At 36.9% G+C, this 18,176-nt stretch overlaps 2 protein-coding genes across 2 annotated transcripts in view; one reads left to right on the top strand and one right to left on the bottom strand.

Annotated features, from left to right (window-relative positions):
* Positions 1 to 18,176, top strand: part of GTF2F2 (general transcription factor IIF subunit 2) — a 154,409-nt gene that overhangs the window by 50,182 nt on the left and 86,051 nt on the right. The window lies entirely within an intron of this gene.
* Positions 11,029 to 12,603, bottom strand: KCTD4 (potassium channel tetramerization domain containing 4). The gene has a single exon (XM_030882219.2). The coding sequence runs from the start codon at positions 12,474 to 12,476 to the stop codon at positions 11,697 to 11,699; it is 780 nt and encodes a 259-aa protein (XP_030738079.1). The 5' UTR covers positions 12,477 to 12,603; the 3' UTR covers positions 11,029 to 11,696.

Raw genomic sequence — 18,176 nt, 5'->3', positions numbered from 1 at the left:
TTTTTTACTGCTAATCAAACATCTATTCTTAAATAAGCCCAACTCAGCTTTGATTTATAATATTTTTAAATATTGCTAGATTCAGTTTACTTATCTTTTGTTTAAGATTTTTACATTTATGTTCATGAGTAAAATTGGCCCATAATTTTCCTCTCTCCTAATGTCCTTGTTAAGTTTTGGTGTGTTGAGGTTATACTGTCTTCATGAAATGAATTGGGGAGGTGACCACCTTTTTTGTTACCAAGAAGAACTTATATGAGACTGGGTTTATTTCTAACTTAAATATTTAGCACAATTCACTGATTAGTCTGAGTGGGCATGTTTTAAATTATAGAACGTTAGGGGACTTTTCCACATCCTGTTTACTCTCACCCTGTGGGTATAGTCTTTTGGGATTTTAATTTTTAAAGTAAGGAACTTCTGTTAGGCGTTCCACCTTGTGCGCACTCTGGACTTTGATTTCTGTCCGCCGACACTTGCCTTGGACATCTGTCTAAACAAAGGGTCTCGTGTTCTTCAGATTGGCCCATGACCTCAGAGAGTCTTGTTTTCCCTATCTTTGGAGCTTGGTGATTACTTATTATCTTGTAGTCTTTTTAATACTTTCAAAATTTTATTCAACTTTTACAGTTGTTTTTGGTGTGAGATTTGATCTAAATAACTTAGCTCACCATTATAGGGAATAGGAAGAACTCTAGTTAATTTACTTGAATTAACAGAAGAAAGATAACAGAAAGAATTGCTGAATGTCAGATAAATGCTTCTTTTCCACAAAAACTATGAGTTCCCAAGAGCTCCTTCTAAAGTTGGGGGTTGAGGTTGTGGATGTGAGGGGAGAGAAATTAAGGGATTGGAGTCATTACGTTGTTTATTTTTTTTAACTCCAGGTTTCATTTTTTGACAATCGGTTGATTCTCTGTTACGAAAAATTAGGAAATTATTTTCCTCAAAACACAATTTCTCAAATTTCATTGGTTGTATTTTCACTTTATTAACATTCTGTTCTGCAGCTAATTCTCCTGTTATTTCACCTTAGTATTAATTGTATAAATAGATTTGTACTTTTTGTTTAGTCTGGTTGCAGAGCATGGGCTCTAGGTGCGTGGGCTTCAGTAGTTGTGGTTCTCGGGCTCTAGAGCGCAGGCTCAGTAGTTGTGGTGCACAGGCTTCGTTGCTCCGCGGCATGTGAGATCTTCCCAGACCAGGGCTCCAACCCGTGTCCCCTACAATGGCAGGCAGATTCTTTTTTTATTATTATTTTTTTTTAACTTACTTTTATTTATTTTATATTTGGCTGTGTTGGGTCTTTGTTGCGGTGCGGGGGCTTCTCATTGCAGTGGCTTCTCTTGTTGCGGAGCACGGGCTTTAGGCATGTGGGCTTCAGTAGTTGTGGCACGCGGGCTCAGTAGTTGTGGCTCTCGGGCTCCAGAGTACAGGCTCAGTAGTTGTGGCGCACGGGATTAGTTGCTCCGCAGCATGTGGGATCTTCCCGGACCAGGGATCGAACCTGTGTCCCCTGCATTGGCAGGCAGATTCTTAACCACTGCGCCACCAGGGAAGTCCCAATTCATAGTAGTTTTAAGGAAAGTCATTGTCATTATTTCAAAATAATAAATCAGAGTCAAAAAGCTTGGCCCAGAGAGATTTGGGGAGAATCTTCGAATGAATAGCTATAAGACTATTTAAAATGTGTCAGTTACTTACATATGTAAACATCTCTAATGTTCTTAAAAACACTTTTTTGATGAGCTGAGCACCTCACCTCTGAATCATATTTACGTTGTTTGATTTAAGTTGTTTGATGAACACTGTTTTTCATAGATGGAGGAAAAAGTCAATTTTCTACTTTTCAAAGCTAGAAGGAGAATGTAGGTTGACAGAATGTATGTGGTAGTAATTGAGAATGGGTTCTAGAAACTGACTGCTGAATTAAAACCCTCCTCAATCTCTCTTCAGGAGATCTGAAGTCTGACACACTTCTTTGCCAGACTTCAGTCTCTCCATTTGTAAATTAGTTGTAGCAATAACAATGTTTTTAGCAGAGTGCCTGGCATGATTTAATGCTCATTTTAACCTTTTATTCATCTTTATTTTAACTTAATTTTTTTATTATTATTATTATTATACACATATAATATGAGCCTGTAATTGTGCAGGCTAGGATTTTGAACAGAGCTGAGCAATAAACTTAAAGGTGTAAGGGTCTTCAGCTACAAAGACAATTTTAAATAAGTGTCCGGTGTAAATATGTTTTAAAGATATGGGTCTAATTGCTTTGGCCTGTATCAGATTACAAGGACATTTGAAAGCAGTCTGTCATCAATGTGAAGCCAAGCAGAAGATATTATTAGCAGCTTTAGTTAGGTGTGTGTTCAATCCAGAAAGATGGACCACGCACTGACGTTGGTCCTGTGCTTCTCTATTTAATTTTATAAAAGACTGGTAGGGAACTAGGGTAGCGGGCATCTTCCTTGAATGTTTTAGAATAAGAACATTTCTCTGTCTGTCCTCATCTGTTTAGTTATTTAATGCACTATAAGTGACCAGAAGCTAAAAGATGCAGGGCAACATTCGGGTCTATTTAATTGTATTGGTCTTAGTTGACATCGTTCATTTATTTGTTTACTAATTTTCGAAATACTTTTTCTTTCTGATGAACTCTTTTACGCTGTGTTCTTGTGTTTAAGTCTTCTAATGATTTATAAATAATTTGCCTCCCATGTGGCTGTGTAAAATAAGGTTTTAAGCAACAATAACTGTATTTTATCTTTTAAAGTTGTGCAATACAAAAAACAAGTAGTATGTAAATATAAAATAAATCTGTTAATATGTGCATGAGTACGTTTTGCCTCTTAAGGGATCGTCGAATTTGGGTTATATAACCAGAAAAACTCACTTATCCGTGTCCTTTAGGTCACTTTTTATCTGGTTATTTTAAAAAGTATGTGAGCTTTATCATCTGTGCTCCAGTATTTTAACTTAAGTGTAAAAAAGCTAGCAGTAGCTTTTCTTGATCCTTCTGTTAACATGTTCTTGGGGAAAATGTCTAATTATTTGAGTAGTTTACTACAAGCTTATTAATTTGGAAAATTGAAGATAGTACTAGCTACTTAGGGAACAAACAGCTGCCCTGCTGGTTAAAGCCTCAGGCCCCTCTCTGTGTCTGGAGGTAGCTCCTTATGTAACTCTTCATTCATTCATCCCTTACTGTTTCTAAAAAAATGATCATTATGTTTCCCAGCTTCCACAAGTTCAGTTTTTCAGACTGTTTCTCTTTCTCAGTTTTTTTACTTCATTCCCTCCCGGAAGACTCTAAAACAGAGCATGCAAGATGCTTTTTCATCCTAAGTATTTTAATTGCTTGATAACGCAGGGAAACAGGAGGATTATGCTCTTCTCCATTCCACCCTCACACTCCCCCTCCACCCCCAAAGCAGGGGAGGGGGTGGTAGTATAAAAGTTGACTATATCTCAGAAATCTGTGAAGTTGTTCCTGTGCCTACCTGATATATAAACACCCTTCCTCTCCTCCTATTTGCATAAAGATATTCTACTTTTTCTTAGATGTTCCCATTAAGAATTTTTAGTTCATTTTTAGAAATCAGTTGGGTGGTTATTCCCAGGTAGCTATTCTTCTGGATTTAATGCAGTAATGAATCTGTACCTGAATGAGGAAAAATCTGCCTGGCTCACAGAGGTTTCTCTCCAGGTTACACTTGTTCCCGGACCTATCAGTTACCCCTTTTCCTTTCTGTGGTTGTGGCCCCGCACTTCTCATCATGGATTCTCTGTTCTAGCGTGGTTTTTCTGTAGCAACTCACCAGGCTGGCTGGATGCCCTTTTCATTAACTTTGGCGTCTTCCAGTATTTTAAGCCAGGTTTTGGCATAGTCGACTGAGTAGAGGTGCCCTCCTCCCTTCAGCGTTATCCTGCCCATTTTCAAGGCTCACGTCCTCTGCTGAGTCTCCCGCGCAGTTCCTGGTGCCTGGGTGAAAGTGGTCTTACACAGCGGTTGGAGATTGCTTGCTAGCGGTGCGCCTGAGGCAAGTTGTTTAACTCTGTGGGTCTCTTTTCTCATCTGTAAAACGGGGGCTTTAATACCACCCACCTCCATCTAAAGTATCAATGACTTAATGCGTTTTTCTTCTTTGTACAGAAGTTCTGAGGTAAGAAGTGCAGGTCTGGTATGGCGGTTCCATGGTTATCAGCAACTGTCAGCCATCATTAGTTTGTGGCTTCCATTCTCAAGGTGATCCAGAATGACTGCTGTGGTTATAAACATCACATGTACATTCCAGGCAGCAAAATGGAGCAGGAGGGCAAGGCAGAAAGGCTCACCCAGCTTTGTGAGAGGACCATATCCAAAAGTCACACCCTCTCAGTTTTGCTTATATTCCATTGGTCGGAACTCGATAACTTGACCTTGCAGCCACAGAATATCAGGAAATACAGGTTTTTATCTGGGTACAGTTGCCACCTCAATGGAATTAGGGTTCAGTTACTAACAAGTAAGGGAAGAATGAGGGTTGGGGAAGTAACAAGCGATCTGTGTAGCTCTACTAGAAAGGAGATAAGGCAAATAACGTACTAAGTACTGACTGATAAATCGTAATGCCTCAGTGAATGCCAGGCATTTTTATGACTTTTGCTAAAAGGTCATATTACCAGCATGTCCCACTTTTTCTTATTCCTTTCCACCCATTCATATACTTTTCAGGGTAGTGATCTTTTATAATACCGTAATACAATAGCTGAAACTTACAGAAACAACCATAGATGATTTCTTTGAAGGGAAGAGCTAGGTAGGTAGTGGTTGTTCCCTTGTTGGAAAACCATTAGTCTCTGTAGAAGTTTCCTCTTTTTTTGCTTCATTAGCAGTTCTTAACATTGGTGGAGTTGATATGTCTTTTTATACTTTCATTGGTACATATTCTTTTTTTTTAAATAAAGAGAATTAATTCCACTTAAAAATGTTTTTATTACATCCTTTAGTTAAATGGAAAGTCTTAGGGTGATACAGAATGAAGATTGGGAATGATTTTACTTAATGCTTATTAGCCTTGCTTCAGTAAAGCACCTCATTGTTAACTACCAAATTTTTAACTACCAGTTTTTTTAAGCTTTGCTGTTTTACTATATATTCATCATGTAGTGAATTTTACAATACACAGATTTTTGTTCTAGAATAGAGCTATAGTCGAGCCTTCTTTTCTTGCCTCTTCTTAAGTACAATTTGCCTTATATCCAAATAATCTAAATTTTGATAAGATAGAAAAAAGAGGGAAGGGATATATAACTGGGAACCAAAATAACATTTTGATAAAGCCTGCCTCCAGGTTTCAAGGTAGCTGAATATTTTTATATTGAATCCCAATGTGTTATTTTCTGGCTGTGTTGTAACAAGTAAGCATATATGTGTCATAAGTGCCTGTGGTTGCATTGTTTTGTTGTTTTATAAATCAGTCACCTGTGACTTTTAGATTCTTTTGATGTTTCTCTCCAGTAATCATCAACCTTTATTAATAATTATTTCTACACACAGCTGTATGTAGTCTTTCCTTTTTTTTCATTAGAGTATAATTGCTTTACAATGCTGTGTTAGTTTCTGCTGTAGAACCAAGTGAATCAGCTGTACGTGTACATACATCCCCTGCCTCTTGAGCCTCCCTCCCACCCCACGCCCCACTGCGCCCTGCGTCTTTCCTTTTTCTTTAAAAATATCTATACATGGATAGAAAAGATATGCAAACCTCAAAGTAGTTTTCTTAGGATGTCTGCATGTATATTTAATTTTAATGTTTTTTTAAAATAAATCTAAATAAAAATTCATCAAATGGTATGGTACCTGAAGTAAATGCTAAATGTTGTAGTCCTTTGTAAAACCACATTAAGTCATAGAAGGTTATCAAACTCAAGCAACCATTGAGGTTAAAGTTAGTATCGTTCAACAATTTTAAGAACCTTTAAATTAGTTAATAAATCTCTTTTATAACGAGGCAAAATCAGTAGGGTGGAATTGTTTTTAAAAAAATCAGTAATTTGCCCAATTTTACACTTTAATGATGTAGAAAAATATGTACTAAAGATTCTAGAAGGCCATAGTCAAAATTACTTCTGAAAAGTTGGCCCTTTCTTCAAAAAGAAATTTATAAAATTAACTAGATCTTTAAAAAAAATAACTAGTAAAACTTGCTTTTAAATGTAACTGAATATTCTGGAATCCTTGGTTTGGAAAAACCTGCTGTACTATTAGGTTAACTGTGTTATATTTTATGCTAGGGAACAGTTTTTTAAGACAGATGATAAAGAAGTATATTATAATTGTCTAAGTCTTTAATATCCAGTTCAGTATTTTTTCTAAAATAAGTAGTAATTTAGATAAATTTAGAATTGCCATATTTTATGTACAGAATGCTTAATATTGTATAGTTTTTGCATTATTGGAAAGATTTAATTAAATTATTTATAATAGCTTATAAAACTTCTATCAGTGACTTTTGTTTGATAGAAACTCTTGAACTATTGTGTATCTTTGCAAAGAGAAGAAGTAGGAATACAGTCACCTCTTTATAAATTAGGCAAATTTAAAATTTCATCTTATAATGGATAAAGAAGATGTGGCACATATATACAATGGAATATTACTCAGCCATAAAAAGAAACGAAATTGAGTTATTTGTAGTGAGGTAGATGGACCTAGAGTCTGTCATACAGAGTGAAGTTAAGTCAGAAAGAAAAACAAACACCGTATGCTAACACATATATATGGAATCTAAGGGGAAAAAAAAGTTCATGAAGAACCTAGGGGCAAGATGGGAAACAGACCTACTAGAGAATGGACTTGAGGATATGGGGAGGGGGCAGGGTAAGCTGTGACAAAGTGAGATAGTGGCATGGACATATATACACTACCAAACGTAAAATAGATAGCTAGTGGGAAGCAGCTGCATGGCACAGGGAGATCAGCTGGGTGCTTTGTGACCACCTAGAGGGGTGGGATAGGGAGGGTGGGAGGGAGGGAGACGCAAGAGGGAAGAGATATGGGAACATATGTATATGGATAACTGATTCACTCTGTATAAACCAGAAACTAACACACCATTGTAAAGCAATTGTACTCCAATAAAGATGTTAAAAATAAATAAATAAAATTTCATCTTAGATATTTCCCTCTGCCCAGCACATCTTCCTTTATCCCCACCCCCTTGGTGTTTATTCACAGAAGCAAATTAATTTTAATATTAGCTTAAGCAAAATATGATTAGGAAAATAAGTCTGCTACAGAAGTAGCCATTGTATATTTCAAAGCTAAATACAGCGGGAGCGGGAGAGGGGGGAGGGATGGACTGGGAGTTTGGAGTTAGTAGACGCAAACTATTACGTATAGAATGCATAAACAACAAGGTCCTACTGTATAGCACGGGGAACTATATTCAGTATCATGGGATAAACCATAATGGAAAAGAATATAAAAAAGAATGTATATATGTGTATAACTGAGTCACTTGGTTGTACAGCAGAAATTAACACAACATTGTAAATCAACTCGACTTAAATAAAAAATATTAAAAAGCTAAATACAAACAGTTTCTAAGTTGCATGCTGTTTTGGATAGTCCATATTACATTTCTGCTTTATTTGCAAGATAATTATGATTCAGATACTCAGATTTTAACCTTGACTGACATCATTGCAATTTAAGGCATTTGATCATAATTTATTAGACAGGGATATCTTTAAGAGTATGGTATCGTATATTATTGCTGACTGATTTTAAATTGCTGATAAAACAGCTGCAGTGATTATTTTGATCTTGTAGATTTTGTGCATGAAGCTAGAAGATAAAAGTCCCAAGAAAAACTCATTATATGTATTTTTAAACTAATAAAGTTGAAAACTGCATTTGCCTGGAGCAATTTAATTTAAAGTAGATTCTTGTATCTTATAGTATTCATCACAGTAGTAAGCATGCATTTGTCAAAAGTTCTCTGTTCTGTTCATGTCTAAGTTGAAAGCCTAATTAATGTAAATGTGCATTTTTGTTCTTCATGGTTATGTCATGAAGGTACCTTTACACTGGATAAGATAATAACCAGTGCTTATGGGAAGTCTGTGATGGCTGAGGCATTTTACATGTAATTTAGAATTTAAGCCTTATAAATGCTCTATCAACTAGTCATTATTATCTCCATTTTACTGTGAGGATGTTGAAGTTCAAAGAAGTTAAGCGTCTTGCTTATGGTCATGTAAGCAAATTAGTGGAAGTTAATTGAATTTGAACCCAAGTCTGACTCCAGAGCCTGTGTGTGTTTCACTGTGCCATATTTTTTTCCTATGAGGAAAAATATGTCAATTCTGTGGACTGTATAAGTCATAAAAAGTAACCCCCCTTTTCAGCAAACCTGACATGTGAAAATCTAGATTTGCCAATATACAAATTTGGGATATTCTTTATTCTTGTGAGATGATTCATCTCATGTTCTATAAATGACACGACATGACATTTAAAATATTATTTGCTTTCCCAAAATTCAGCTGCTTTACTTAACATTTTAAGAATACCTGCATTGTGAAATTTTTATCAAGTGAGGCAAACCTGTATTTTGGTATGCTTTATTTAGCATGTTCTTCACGAATGCCTGTTTTAACCTGTTTAACACCAGGTTCTAGGTGCTAGAGAGATAAGTGACCTGCGAAAGCAGACGTAGTTCCTGCTGGCTCTGGAACTGGTATAGCTGGGTTTCAAATGTTGGTTCCACCTTTACCTCTCAATAACTGTATGATCTTATTAGCAGGTTCCTTAGCCCTCTTAGGCTCTTTCTTCATCTGTGAGAAGGAAAAATAATAGTACCTTTCTTAGGGTCATCGTGAGAATTAATTGAGATAATATATGTGCATAGCATGATACCTGGCATGTAATAAAACAATAAATGTTACCTTTTTATCTTAAAAATAACACTTTAAATATAAGTAATTTTCTTTAAAAAAATAACTGAACAAGCTTAATTGGTATCATGATCTTCAGTCTGGGATGGTAGTCATCTTTTTTGTATCATTTGAAAAGTCTCATAAGTGTTTCCCTTCATTTGTTCTGCACACTGCACACATTTTAGAAATATAGTACACCATAAGCTATGTGTTTATTTTTAATATTTTAAGGGCAATGCCAGAATCACTGTGTGGTGTAATTCCAAATACAGGCGTATATATGTTTGGCTCATGGCAAGTACAGTAACCTATTTTTTTATTACCTTTCTTCTGAAAAAGGAGATGACGAGTCACTTTGTGATTTATTCTTTGGAGCAATATTTACTTATGAGAAAAGATTTGAGGAAGAAATTCTTCATTGACTGCAAACAAAAATGTTATGACAGCTTCACTCTGACTTACAGTTGGCATTTTGTATGATTTCTTGAATTTTTTGAATGGAAAGTATTTCTAAGTTTTTTTTTTTAAATAGTGAAATTTAAAAACTAGATACTTTCTGTACACTTACAATATTTAGGCACTTGAATATGTAAATACAAGTTCAGGTAATTTTGAATTTAAAAAGGTACATTTATGAAAAGTTACACAAGAGTTATCAATCTAGCCATATTTCCTTGTAGATTCCTAAATTGTTTTAGGATATTAGGATTTATCAAAAGCTTGAGGAAAAATTAAATGCATTCCAGAAACGATTTTTTAGAGATATACAAAAACACAAGTGACAAATTTCTTTAAGTAATGGTTTCCATCAATAATTTTGTTATAACAGTTAAACTTTCTTTTTGTGAACTGATGCAAAAACCTCACTTATAATACTTCTAAGGAGATTTGTTCAGCTATATTTCCTGTAAAAAGAGATGTCAGGGCTATTTTTATTATCTGTAATGAAACCCTGTTAGAGAAAATCTTGCTTTGACATTAAATCACTGCCCTTTTTTTCATTACGAAGTCTAAATGCCAAGGAAAAGTCAACTTGTAAGCTGGAGAGGTATATAAACAGTTCAATTATAGTGACTGCTAAAATAGATTATATTACTTTTTTCTGTTTTCATAGTTCTTTTAAATCTTGATTAAGCCATTTTTAAGTACATAAGAGATAATTTGATGCTTTAATAGAAACATTTTTTTCTTATAATACAAAAAGAAGATTGCGTGGTTGATGTAGAGATTTTTGTTTTTAATGTGAATTTTTAAAGGACTTTTTTGTACAAGAGGTTTTTAAATATTTCTTTTAGTATGTACAGCCAACATTTGTATTACCTCAGATGTTGTAAATGGGAAGTCATTTTTACTTCTGAGAATGAATATTAGCTTTGCTGAATTTTTATGTGTAAGCAAACTTTTGGCTTATATGCTAACTTATGTAACCTCAGTCAAGATTTTCAGAAATACTTTGTTGAAGTTTATTAAAGTTAAGATTTAATTATCAGTTTCAATGGTTAAATTTTAAAGGAGCGAATTTAAGATATAATTTGTTCTTAGAAGCCAAAGAAAATAAGTGGCATAGAAATAAATGATTTAGCTGTTCTTTGGGAGGAAAAAAATACACTCACATTTAAAGCTAAGTTTCTAGATTATTTAATTGAGAGCCATATATAAAACTTAATTTCTAAAAATACCTTCTTATTTAGTATGAAGCAAAAAAATTACCACAACTCACTGAGTCTGAGTTTTAGCATCAAAAGAGGTGCTGAGAAGAATAAAGTTCTTTCATAAGGATGTTTAGTGATGTTCATCTAATATTTTTGAGCTTGAAAAATGAAGATAGGACGATTCTGAAAATGAACTCTTTCATTATTCTAATACCATGTACTACTGTATTGAGACTAAGTTATCCATGCTGTGTTGGAGCTCAGCCTGCAAAGAAATGAATTGGCTGATTTTTGTCATTTGCAAGTCCAGCCAGGGTTACTGCAGCCTGCCAGTTGACCACATCAATGCATAATTTTGTGTGAAGTCGTCAAAAGGTACTATTTGTTTTAAAAGTGACACATTTAACTTTTTACTATAATTATTAATACAAGCAAAGAAGTTAGTAGTGCTTTCTTTTTTTTTTTATTGTCATCAAGCCGTTTTCTAGGAATTTTCAGCAATATATCAATTCAGCTGTAATTCTAGTATGAAATACAGAAACTATGAACAAGCTTTTGGTGCCTACCATTAAAAATTAAATCCATAACTTTAATTCTTACAATCTCATTTTGTTTCACCACAGCTCTGTTTTAGTAGATCTGCATATCTGTCTTGGTCTCAATGGTTAAATTTACCAGTTCAGTTTTCTTTGTAGATTTTTGCCATAAGTAGCAAGGATTTAAAATCTTACAGTCCCTTAAAATATTTTATTACCATTTACTTGAAAGAACGATAGATAATGTACATGCTTGTTCATTGTGCAAATACTTAAGACATTCTGATTGAAAGACAGCTGAAGGAAAAATAAACAAATAGCAAAAGCATTCAGTCTTTATTTACAATATGTAGAAGATCACTGTTTTCACTTTAAGTGTACGAGTCTGATCAGCAGGAACACCCTAGAGAAGGACATCTTTAGCGATAGAATTTACATACCGTTAGCTCACAGTAATTGATTAGCAGCAGGTCTCTGAGTACAGAGCTAGCTGGGCACGTTATTTGGGATGCCTTTGATGCTGTGGTTTTCCGAAGCTTGCTGGCTGCATGCTTGTTGCCTTTGTTCGTGACACAGGTAATTACTTGATAAAATGAAGTGCATCGCTGTGAACAATCGACCCTTTGGAGCAATCCAGGCTGGTCAGCAGTCTAAAACCACACTTCAAGGCCATCATTATGGCCTCGAACTTAAGAGTTTCCAAGGTGCAGACAAAGGTGTTGTCTTCCTTCAGTACAAGTCGAGTGCCATTTTCAGACTTTATGAAGTATTTAAATTGAATGATGTTTGACGATATTGAAAACTCCTCTGGAAAGCCATCCAGCCTGCTTTTGGACACCAGAACAATGCGAGATTTTATTTTTGATATGAAATCAGGAGCATTACAGAAGATTCTCAGTCCTTGTGAGCGATCATGGTTATCTGTTATTTCCAGGAAAGTAGTCTCCCTGGGTGTTAGCTGTTCTTTTTCCCACCTGGACTTCACTTCCTCCGCCAGTCCCTTGAGCTGAAAGAATTCTGCTTCTTGTGCGAGAAGTTGATTTTCTCGAAACCCTTCTGGCAGTAGAAGTTCTCCGTTTCGTAGGAAGTTTAGAACATGCCTGAAGAGGAGCCCATCCCTGTCTATGAAATAATGACCATCGGCATCAAATGGGCAGAGGATTTTTCCATTTACTATACCTTCAAGGAAAGTGTCTGGGTACTTGGTCAGTGTTTGTTTCTGAGTAATGTATAAGTATCCACCAACGTTGAGGGTCATCAGGGTGGATTTGCAGTTCTTTCCCTGGTCAGCATCTTCCAGGCTGTTATGTTTCCCTTCATACTCCTTTTCTTTTTCTCTTCTGTTTATTTTACGCTCCATTTTTGAAAATGCTATTTCAGCTTGTTCTTCTTGGCGTTGAGATTTTTTAAAAAGAAACACTACCACACAAACACGCCTTTATTCAGCCCCAGCCTGGTGATGGAATGGAAATGCTGGCAGCGTTGCCTGTGCTGTCAGCTCGGTTTTGCAGTAGGTGGCGTATCAGCTATGTATGCAGGAGCTTTCTGGAGTAAGAGGGGAAAAAGATAATTTGCATTTAACTGTATCAGGGAAGGAACTCGCTGTGAAAAGGTTTTCATGTGTATTCTTTGAAGTAATGAAAGTTACTGAATAAATTGAATTTCCTATTGGCAGTTAAGCAGTTACATATGTTTAATTCTCCAGCTAAGTGTGAATTTTTATCCACTTCTAAATGTCTTTTAAGTTATTAATCAGGCAGGCTTAATAATGAATAATAGTGTCACCTTTTGGAGAATAATGTATGTTGAATTAGTATCATTTTTTAAAGTAAATCATAAGTAGGAAACCCAGAGACAAAGGACCTAGGTGTATAGAAGTTTTTCTCCTAAAAAAAGTCACACATTTCACAAGTGGTGTAGTCATTTTAGAGACGCAAGTGAGAATATTTAACCTGTTGTTTGTGACATTGTACTTGAATTTAATTGGATTTGCCTGTGATTCTGCTTTGTGGATCTTTAGCGAGTGAGAAGAAATTTTCTTCATGTCCTTTAACAAAAGTCTGGTTTTACAGTAATCTTTTTTTTTTTTTTTGGTTAAGATTTCCTATGGAAAATTCATAAGCTTATTTCACCCTAAACGTGCTTCACTGCTGAACAAAGACTTGGACTGCTGTGGAAAATACTGTAACCGTGTGTCTGTGTGTTTGTCTGTGTGTGCACGCAGGCATGTCCTCCCTCGAGAAGATAACAGAGAGACACATTCAAAATACCTGCTGTAAAATAGTGTCATGGGCTAAGTTAGTTGGATTTCTTTTGCCGCTGTTGGTTTTTTTTTTCAGTGTTCACATAGGGGGAGAGAAAAGACCAAAGCCTAGCTGCCCCTTTTTTTTTGGAGCTGGAACAGTGTGAGTGTGGTGTGTTTTTTTCCCCTTTCTTTTTTTTTCCTCCTTCCGCTGTAACTTGCCTTCCCAAACATTTTAGGGATCTTGAGTCTTCGTTTCTAGAATTTAAAGACCCAGTGGTAAGAAATGTGAGCGTTGTCCCCAGTGCACTATTATTTGGCTGATCTACCTGCCAGATTATTCTGAGGAGCTGCATTGTCCTCAGAATTAGACTTTAGATTTTGTTGAATTGATTTATATTTTTATTACATTAAAGATATTTGAAACTTTTTCAACTTTGTGTTGATAGAAATATTGGTACAGATTCTTCTAAAAATGCTTGCCTTGCATTTTCTCTAAACAATGTTAGATTTTCTTCAGATATAAAAATTTTACTTTTAATTATAGCGCATTTTGAATTTAGTATTTACGTATCCTTGAGCTTATCAAAATTTCATTGTAATTAAACTAGGAATCTAAGACATAACATTCTTAGGGCTGAGTTTTTGCTTTGAGACCATGAAATTGAACCAAAGGTAAGATTGAATTCTCGAGAGTTTTTAGTGTTTTATATAGAACTTACAACTTAATAGTAAGCCAACATTTTGACTAAAACTCCTCTCAGTACTGCATCATTTAAGAAGAGTTTACTATTATATTCTAACAGTTTCATATGTGTTGATTTTGTGGTTTTGGAATCAGGTCCTACCTATGGCTGTGACTTTCTCTGAAATATTGAGTAGATTTGGGGGGTACAACTTTAGAAATGGAATTCTTGTGTTAGTAGTCAATACACGTGAGTAGTACCATGTAGTGGCAAAACCAGCAAAGGCATGCCAGTTTCATTTACAGTTACAGTCCTGTGTCAGTGAACTTCGTGGGACACCAGAATCCATAGAACATAACTGTAGTAGAGTGGTGGAGACTGTGCTAGAATTTTCTTTGTATGTTTAAATAAAGTGATACAGTTGAATTCTGTGTAAGGCTTAGTCTGCTTCCTGATACACCGTTTGGCCTGTTTATAGATGCCTTCCTGGGGGAGCCCTAAAGCTAGTGCTGCTGGAGGATTTGCTTCCATGGGGTGGGGAGGTGAGGTAGGACTGGAGGAAGTTGGACTGCTGATCCCTTCAGCCATCACCCCCAGGGCCACCTTACACTTGCAGACTTGCTCACTTCTGGTTTCTGCTTTTTAAAATTCCTGGTATGTGTTCTTTGTTTCTGCTGGCTTGCCTTGACAGACCTGTGCCTAGACATGTGCCTCTAACCCGTGACCGCTCTTTCTCTGTAGACTTCACTCTGATGTTCTTGGCTTCTGCAGACCTGACCTGTGTGATTTGTTTGCCAGCCGCGGCCTGGCAACAGTAGTGTAGCAGAAGCCTTGTCTGACTGGAAGCTGATAAGAATCCGTAGGACTTTTCTTTTATGTCCTATTGCTCCCAGCTTGCCGTCTTGAGAAAGAAAAATGGTACCTAGTAGGTCCCAGCTTCTCTGCGTTACTCCACTCCATCCCCATGAAAGCAAGATGATTGCAGTTTACAGAAATCACGGGGCTTTGTTGATCATTGCTGCTGTGGTGGTTCATATGCCCCTTAGGAGAAAGCCAGGTTGTCTTCTTTTTAGTCTTTTTTAAGCTTATATTTACCTGCTTTGGGGGGCTGTAGGGTGGGGAGAGTCATGTCAGTCAAGTCCACACATCCCTAAAACTGTAAAAATGGTGCTTCAATAACTCTTCCAAGGCAAACATCCATGGTTTATGTGACTACATTTCTCTGCCTCACTGCAGATACCAACTGGAAGTAATCAATTCAGTGGTTTCAGCAGAAGGACTTAACCTACACATCAAAGATTAGCTCACGGGCTTCCCTGGTGGCACAGTGGTTGAGAGTCCGCCTGCCGATGCAGGGGACACGGGTTCGTGCCCCGGTCTGGGAAGATCCCACATGCCGCGGAGCGGCTGGGCCCATGAGCCATGGCTGCTGAGCCTGCGCGTCTGGAGCCTGTGCTCCGCAATGGGAGAGGCCACAACGGTGAGAGGCCCGCGTACCGCAAAAAAAAAAAAAAAAAGATTAGCTTGCTTTAGTCCACTTGACCACTAGACTTGAAGATTTCATCCGCTTTGCAGGCAGAAAGATATATTTTTTAAAAAGTGTCTGTCATAGACATCTGTAATCACACATATAAAAGAGCCCTTTAGTCAACTTTGAAGGTTTATTTTCATATATATATATATATCTGTTTCTTACTTTTTCCATTCAACTCTGTTTTTTGAATTAGTTCATGCTGCTGTGTATACATCTGTTTCACTACTTGTGGGTGGCACACGGTATTTCACACTTAGGTACCCAATACATGTTGTTTTTGATTCCCTAGTGATGGACACCCTGGCTGCCTCAATCCCTTGCTGTGATGAACAGTTTCAAGCACGTCCTCTTATGGGTGTCCGTGGAAATTTGAGGGCTTGCTGGCCGTGTTCAGTTTCACTTAGAACTGCCAGATGACTCCCGAGATCAGCTCTATCAGTGCACTCTCCCACCAGCAGTGCCTGTGGTTTCCTGTTTCCCCACATTTTTTTCCAACACTTGGTGTTATCTGCCTTTCTTTTTTTGTTTTGTTTTGTTTTATTTTTTACATTTCACATATAAGTGATATCATATAGTATTTGTCTTTTTCAGTCTGACCTCTTTCACTTAGCATAATACCCTCCAAGTCCATCCATGTTCTGCAAATTTCATTCTTTTTTATGTCTGAGTAGTAGTACAGTGTGTGTGTGCGTGTGTGTATGTGTGTGTGTGTGTGTGTGTGTGTGTGTGTGTACTCTATCCATTCATCTGTTGATGGACACTTAGGTTGCTTTCATATCTTGGCAATTGTAAAGAATGCTGCTATGAACATTGGGTGCCTGTATCTTTTCGAATTAGAGTTTTCTCTGAATATATACCTAGGAGTGGAATTGCTGGGTCATATGGTAGCTCTGTTTTTAGTTTTTGAGAAACCTCCATACTCTTTTCCACAGTGGCTGCACCAGTTTAATTCCCATCAACAGTGTATGAGGATTCCCTTTTCTCCACATCCTCGCCAACATTTGTTATTTGTGTTCCTGTTGATGATAGCCAACTTTGAGGATGTAAACAGTGTCATTGTCAGGTTCTTGTTATGAGTATATTCATTGGTTAGGCCCAATGCCTAACCAAATTTTAGCAAAACCTTTCCACTATATGGTGATGCTAATCTTCCACTGTCTGCATTAGGCAGAATTTATTCCAGGTCAATGGGAATTTCCATCTTATCTACCAACTCTTGATAGGAAATGAGGTCATCATCATCAACATTATTGACACAGAACATGACAATAATATATGCTTGCTCCATTTATATGCCAGAGGTATTCTCCTGCCATGGAAGGAAGTGGAACCTTACCAAGAAGGTATTTCTCTTGGTTGGAAGATAAAAGATGTGATAATTCCCCCAGACTCAACAGATCACTTTCTGAAATTCAAGCACTCCTTTCCAAGGAAAAGGGATGGTCTCAGAAGCTGCCTTTATTAAAAACACTGGGCTTCTGTTTCCTCATTCTCTGTCTCTACCAAATCTTTTTGGTTATTTTCACCTGCATACATTAATGCCTGTTTTTAAAAAAAGATTATTTCCTATTACCTTAGGAAGAAAGTAAAACCAACTGCAGAAAGAGCAGTAGCTGTCAATTTTCACTTAAAGCTGGCACTATGTCTCTGCCCTGGTCTTTTGCAGATTTTTTAAGGCTTATTGATCTGGGTCTTTCTTCTTTACTTGAATTTGATACCCATCTACTTGATTCTGCAGTGATATCTTTATCTGTTCATTTTCCAAAATCTGGCTAACCTCTGGCCATCTGACTTGCATGTCCTCTCATTCCTTTTTGCCTTGATCTTCCTATAACTTTTACAAGCTGAGTTTCTCTTTTTTAATGTGTGGCTTTCTTGTTCTTCATAGCCTCCTGTTAATAGCATTGAATGTGAGAAATATTCATTTTGATATTCAGCTGTAATCTTGTTATTTTAGCCTCCTTTCTGGTGTTAAAAAATATAAATAAATTACACAGTGTAATGTATTAACATATTTTAAGAATCAAGGATTTTTCTGTGTTAATCTAATTCTATTTGAACATCAAAACTTTAGTTTCGGGCTTCCCTGGTGGCGCAGTGATTGAGAGTCCGCCTGCCGATGCAGGGGACACGGGTTCGTGCCCCAGTCCTGGAAGATCCCACGTGCTGCAGAGCAGCTGGGCCTGTGAGCCATGGCCACTGAGCCTGTGCATCTGGAGCCTGTGCTCCGCAACAGGGGAGGCCACAACGGTGAGAGGCCCGTGTACCGCAAAAAAAAAAAAAAAAAAAAAAAACACTTTAGTTTCATTTTGAAATATAAAATTTTTCTGCAAAATTAGATGTTGTCTTGTACTGGGCTTCCATCCCCACAAGTACTACCTCACTACCTTATGGAGCTGACTGACCACAGTATCTCACCACCTGTGCAGAGTGCTGAAGTCCTCCTGGGACACATTCAGTATAGCTTTGGCAGGAAGGTGATGTGGATGTGTAATTCCAGTCAGGTGAATAAGCTTGTAAATGTTTTGCAGTGTTGAACTGAGTCTTCAGAGAAGCCCAGGAAACTTTGCTGCATCAGCAGAGTTTTAAACCTCACTT

The sequence above is a fragment of the Globicephala melas genome, chromosome 18, assembly GCF_963455315.2.
Source record: "Globicephala melas chromosome 18, mGloMel1.2, whole genome shotgun sequence".
NCBI lineage: Eukaryota > Metazoa > Chordata > Mammalia > Artiodactyla > Delphinidae > Globicephala > Globicephala melas.
Note: the sequence above shows the minus strand (reverse complement) of the source record. Positions and strands in the feature narration are given on the sequence as shown.